Source organism: Capsicum annuum, chromosome 9 (assembly GCF_002878395.1).
Source record: "Capsicum annuum cultivar UCD-10X-F1 chromosome 9, UCD10Xv1.1, whole genome shotgun sequence".
NCBI lineage: Eukaryota > Viridiplantae > Streptophyta > Magnoliopsida > Solanales > Solanaceae > Capsicum > Capsicum annuum.
Window position 1 is genome coordinate 4,791,460 of NC_061119.1, and position 6,467 is coordinate 4,797,926.

At 29.2% G+C, this 6,467-nt stretch overlaps 1 protein-coding gene across 1 annotated transcript; it reads right to left on the reverse strand.

Annotated features, from left to right (window-relative positions):
* Nucleotides 1-1,725: 1,725 nt before the first annotated feature.
* On the reverse strand, nucleotides 1,726-5,774 carry LOC107843115. Its single transcript, XM_016687292.2, has 2 exons — nucleotides 5,312-5,774; nucleotides 1,726-2,355 (listed from the first exon to the last, which is right to left on the reverse strand). Exons 1-2 carry the CDS (start codon nucleotides 5,714-5,716, stop codon nucleotides 2,200-2,202), a joined length of 561 nt encoding a protein of 186 aa, XP_016542778.2. The 5' UTR covers nucleotides 5,717-5,774; the 3' UTR covers nucleotides 1,726-2,199.
* Nucleotides 5,775-6,467: the final 693 nt, after the last annotated feature.

The window sequence follows — 6,467 nt, forward strand, 5'->3', positions numbered from 1 at the left end:
CTGGCTACTTTTGTAAGACCCCAATCTCACTTGTGAAATTTCACCGTTATTGGCTACTTTTGTACGATAGCCTTGAATGGCTACTTTTGTAAGATCCCGATCTCACTTGTGAAATTTCACAGTTGTTGGCTACTTTTGTAAGATAGCCTTGAATGTCACAATTGTTTTTGGGATTCTTCTCTTTTTTTCCACATTTTGATATATTGGAAAATGAAAATTGTACACTTATTTCATGTGGATGAAAAATTGCTTTATATTGAAATTTTTTTTAATTTTAAATTTATCATTTTACTCATAGGGGTTCGTTTGATTGTTGGTTACGAAAGAGATTATTCATTTATTAAAATTAGGAAAACGAATAGCATTTTTGATAGTTTTTTCATTGTTTTGTATAAAATTCAGCTCATCGAGTAGTTTGGTTGATATTTTATAGCCCGATATGAACAAAACAAGTATATATAAATTATGAATAAATTTATGTATAACATAATTTTATGCAAGGTACAAGATAAATAACATGTATATTTCTTCTTTTTTATTTTGTAACCTTAAAATCACTATGATTTAACATAATTTATCTGTATTTAATCACAAAGATTAATCCAAACAACTTGTTCACAACTATGTTTTGTAGCTTTGGTAGTTTTGTTTGTTTTACTTTCCATCTGGTGTTTGATACCTGCATTGAGGTCTGATTAAATTTGAATACACGTCGGAAAGTCTCATATTATGGGTAAAACGCTCTCCAACAAAGACGACTGATTAAGAATGAAGGAGTACTTATCATCACTTTACCGCAATCCTTGTCGGTAGCTTTGTAGTTTTTGTTTGTTTTATTTTTTCATCTGTTGTTTGGTACCTGTATTGAAGCCCAATTAGATTTGGATTCGCGACGGAAAGTCTCATATTAGGGTTGAAGCCCAATTAGATTTGGATTCGCAACGGAAAGTCTCATATTAGGGGTAAATTGCTCGCTAACAAGGACGATTCCGTATCCAAGAAGACTCACACCTCAGCATCTGATTAAAAATGAACGAATACTTATCACTCCACCGCAGTCTCTGTCGGCAGCTTTGGTAGTTTTTGTTTGTTTTATTTTTTTCATCTGTTGTTTGGTACCCGCACTGAAGCCCGATTAGACTCACACCTCAACATCTGATTAAAAATGAACGAGTACTTATCACTCCACTGCAATCTCTGTCGGTAGCTTTGGTAGTTTTTGTTTGTTTTATTTTTTTCATCTGTTGTTTGGTACCTGCACTGAAGCCCGATTAGATTTAGATTCACGCCGGAAAGTCTCATATTAGGGGTAAATTGCTCCCTAACAAGGACGGCTCCGTATCCAAGAAGACTCATACCTGAGCATCTGATTAAGAATGAAGGAATACTTATCACTCCACCGACCACCGCAATCCCTGTCGATAGCTTTGGTAGTTTTTGTTTGTTTAATTTTTTCATTTGTTGTTTGATACCCGCATTGAAACCCGATTAGATTTGTATTTGCACCGGAAAGTCTCATATTAGGGGTAAATTGTCCCTAACAAGGACGGCTCCAGATCCAGGAAGATACAATCCTGAGCATCTGATTAAAAATAAAGAAATACTTATCACTTTACCGCAACCCTTTTCGATAACTTTGGTATTTTTTTGTGTATGTAGTAAATCCGGTAATTAAAACATCTCTCACATGACACATTCATTGTGGTTAAAATAAAAAGCCAAAGAGACTCCAAATGAAGATCAATAGATCTTATTGTTAGTACAAATAAGTTTCAAAAAAGAAGAAAAAAAAGATAAATCCTATAAACCCTAAAAAGAAAAAGAATAGTCTAATGCACTAAAAGCTCCCGCTATGTGCAGAGTTCGGAAAAGAACCCAGTCACAACAGTCTATTATACGTAAGACTTAACCTTGCATGCATTTTCGACTTTTCGTCAAAGACTGTTTCCAGAACTTGAATTTGTAATCTTCTGATCACATGACAATAAGTAACTTAACATTAATAATAATGAAATATTAGCTCGATTTTATTGAAGATTTTGACATCAAAATCGTTTATATATGTCCGGACAAAGGACGCTTCGTCCTCCTAACACCTTCCGCTTCTCCCAGATACACAAATTAAACAACTCTTGTGATCGACTCTTTTCCGAACCCTACACATAGCGAGAACTTCAGTGCACCAGGCTGTCGTTTTAATTAATGGCTTGAAAATATGGAAGAGCAGAATTGGGAGAACGTCTTAGCCATATGATACACTATGTTGCCACAACCATTTTCACCATTGGAGTTGCTGCTGCTGCTGCTTGTTTCATGTTGAAATTTGGCATTTTTCTTGGTTTCACATGAAGATTTCTGCATTTCCAAGAAATTAAGATTAAAAAAGAAAGAGAAAATGTACTATTTTCAATTATAAACAAAACTTCTGAGACACACTCCAACTTAAAAGAGTCCTATTAACCTTTGGACTAATTAAAATTATATTATTGATAATTTTAAAACTTACGTGGCACATGCGTTGCACACTGCGTGAATCAACACACTGAAAATCCACGTAGACAACACGTATGTGCCACGTAGGCACTTAAAATTGTCAAAAATACGATTTTAATTAGTCCAGGGGTAATAGGATCCCCTTTAAGTTACAGTATGTCTCAGTAATTTCGTTTATAGTTCAGGATGGAAACAGTAATAGTGCATTTACTCAAAAAAAAAAAAAAATAAATAAAATCAAACATATGGTAATTACCCTTATTTATTTTTACTTGTTTAGGATTAACTTAGCATAGCTCTTCAGGAACAAGAAATATATAATGATAAATTTATTATATCAGCTTTTAAATATCATAAACTCAACACTTTGGGAGATGCATGCAAAAATAATATAGTTAATAATAAGAGTAAGTTAAAAATTAAGTGATAAGTTATCTCTTAATTTTTTAAAATTTGAATAAATAAAGAAGAACATATTTAGTATAATGATCAAGTAAAAGTTAATGAAAAAATAACCACTAAAATTTCGTTTGATATGCAGAATAAATCATCTAAAAGTTTATAATTCCTAAATTAGTTTATCTCAAAAATAAATAATCCTGAATCGGATGGAATAAAATGAATTTATATTATATTTGATTAACAAGATAAATTTATACAGTTAATCAAACATAATACTTATAACCTAATCTAAATCTTAGTTGTTAAATAAACCACCTTCATGTCTACCTACCAAATGATGTAATTCCCAAAGTAAGATTTAGTCAAAATACATTTAGTCAAAGTTTCAAATTCCAAAGTTGAGAAATTTAAAATTTAAGCACCCCCAAAATTATAAATATATCTCAATTAAAACTGTCAATTAGCTGGAACCCCTCCATAAATATTATTGTGTATCAAATTCTCTAAAAATACATTATTTATAAAGTAGCCTACACATTTTAAATAAAATTTTTATGAGTTCGAACAACATAAATATATGTATAATAATTAACATATATCAATATTCATTACATTGCTCATCATTTACTTGGGATTTTTTTTTTTCTTTTCATCATGCTAGTTCTTAGGTATGGAAAATATAATTTATCATTATTTCAATCAAATATAAGTTTATATATATAAGTTTTTCCAGGTCAAAATCAAGATAATATATGCACTTCTAGAAATTAAAAATAAGATATTTGAAATTAACATATGTGAAGATAAAATAAGAAAAAGAGAAAAAAAAAAAAAAAAGAAAGTAAAGTACTTAATTGGATAAGATAAGATTGTGGGTCTACATACTTGCTGTCACTTTATCTTTTCAATTCTATCTATTAATTTCTGCATTAAATTTCTCCACTGAAAATTAAACTCAAGAAGAAGAAAGATCTATTTTTTCTTTTGGTTGTCCCTCAATATTTACAAAAAAATAAACAAATATAGTTTTGGTTATTTTAATAACAACAATAATATACCTAATAGAATTTGGGGATGATGATATATATATGTACTCAATATTACTTTTATCTTGTGAAAATAATGATTGTTTTCAAAACATTTTTAGCTTAAGTAAAATATATTAAAAGTCAACACAAATATGAAAAGAAAATATAGTAGAAGTATGATAAAGAAAATAGTAGTAATAATAATGACACATAATATGAAATTGAAGCAAAGAAGATTACGCATCAAAAAATTGATGAATAAAATATTTAAAAATTAATAATAAAATGCATGTACTTCAACTATTTATCATATATTCATGTACTTCAACTATTTAAAATGCATTTTTTTCTCTCTTTACTTATAAATACTCACAAAATTTAACATAATTATCAATCATTCCACTTCTTAATTAATTCATACTATTACTCCACATTCTACATTAATACAATTCCATAAACAATTCATGCAATTCAATTAACATAATTTAACAATAAATTCATAAAGTACTATAAGGATCGAAATCATAATTTAATCATAATTCAAGGACTAAAAATCCACACCCCATAAAAGTCGGTGAGACACCCAAGAAGTAATTAAAGAAAATAAATATAAACAATTCTAACTAAATCCATCCTAAAAAATCATAGTAAGCCTCCAAATTAGTGTCGGGCTCGAATCGTGGGTAATAACAAGAGGCCACATATATGAAATACAAAATTATAGTAGCCCTCCAAATTAGTATCGGGCTCAAACGGTGGGTAATAACGAAATGCCACATATATGATATACAACAGAACTCGTAATCAGATTCCAAACTCGAGTCGAAACTCAGAGGAACCACAACTTCAGAACAATAATAAACAGTATCAAAACTCCCGGATCATTATAACTAAATCCATCCCAAAAAATTATGGTAGCCCTCTAAATTAGTTTTGGGCTCGAAATGTGGGTAATAACGAGTGGTCATATATATGATACACAACAGAACTCATAATCAGATTCCAAACTCGAGTCGAAACTCAGAGAAACCATAACTCCAGAACAATAATAAACAATATCAAAACTCCCAGATCATCACAACCAGATGTCGGACTCAAACCGAAACTCACAATAACCATACCCAATTACAAAATTTAAACCCAAATCATACCATAACCACTGTTAAAATGGTAGTATCAAAATTCACAATCAATGACAAAAATAAAATATATGCTGACCCTAAACCGTAAACTCATGATAACCATGCTCAATTGTAAAATGAAAATTCAAATCATACTATAACAAATACTAAAGTGGTGCCAAAATTCACAATCAATGACAGAAATAAAATATATGCTGACCCTAAACCGTAACTAAAATACATATAAATAATAATAAAAAAACATACCTGATCAAGAGGATGTGGTGGTTCAGCAAGAATAGAAACTCTAATAACAGAACCATCTCTTAAATTATAAGAAGATAAAAAATGATCACTTTTTAATATAATAGATTTATGATAAAGTATCATATGATAATCATTATCATCATTATCTCCCCATGATTTTTTAATTAATTTCTCCAAATCTTTCACTTTATCTGCTTCTTTAACCTCTGTATACATCTCTGATGTTGGTGACTTTATGTTTATTGTTAATTTTCCTCCTCTTGTTGATGGAATTTTTAACTTCAAAGATGGATTTGTTGATGAAGAAGAACAAGAAGAAGAAGGAACCATTGTGTGTGTGTGTGTTTTGGGTAGTTTTTTGGTGTTTTGTTTGTTGTTTGCTACCCAACTTATCTCACCTTTCATAAATACAAAGTGTATTTAAGTTGGGTTACTTTATTGGTCCATTAGTTTTATTTTACATGGTATTGGTTGACTTAACATATCTATTAAGATGTACAGATTAAATCGTCAAGTCAAACTAAATTGACGAACTAAATCAAATCAAGAAAAAAAAAATGACTTATGATTTTGGTTTGGCGTTAGAAAATAATTGATCATTCTTGATTTGATTTGGTGTTGACAAAAAAAAAGTCAAACCAAACCCGAATCAAACCGACATAATATATATATAATATTTAAACTTTTTTATACATAAAATATTAATTATAATCTACTTTTTAAATACTTTTTCAACTAGTTTTAGTATTTCAACAATTTGAAAGTAGATGTAGATATATATTTAGATTTTGGCCTTTAAGTTGTAATATTTGTCCATTAATTGCTAATTAAATGATCCAAAACTCAATATAAACTTAAAACTTAAACTTTTTACTCTTCATCTCACTTTTTAGTTTCAAGAGAATTTTTCGCTCCTCATTTTTTCATAATTATGTTTTTTCATTAGCACATGAGTGAAAATATATTTGATATAGTCTTCGATCACAATATAATTGTAAAAACTAAATATTATAAAAAAAATGAAAAAAATGAAAAATCCCCAAAAAACAACTAAAACCTAAACCGAAAAAAATAATTTTTGTTGGTTTGATTTGGCTTATAGTTTTAATAAACTGACATGATTGATTTTTATTTTTTAAAAAAATAAAAAATGAAC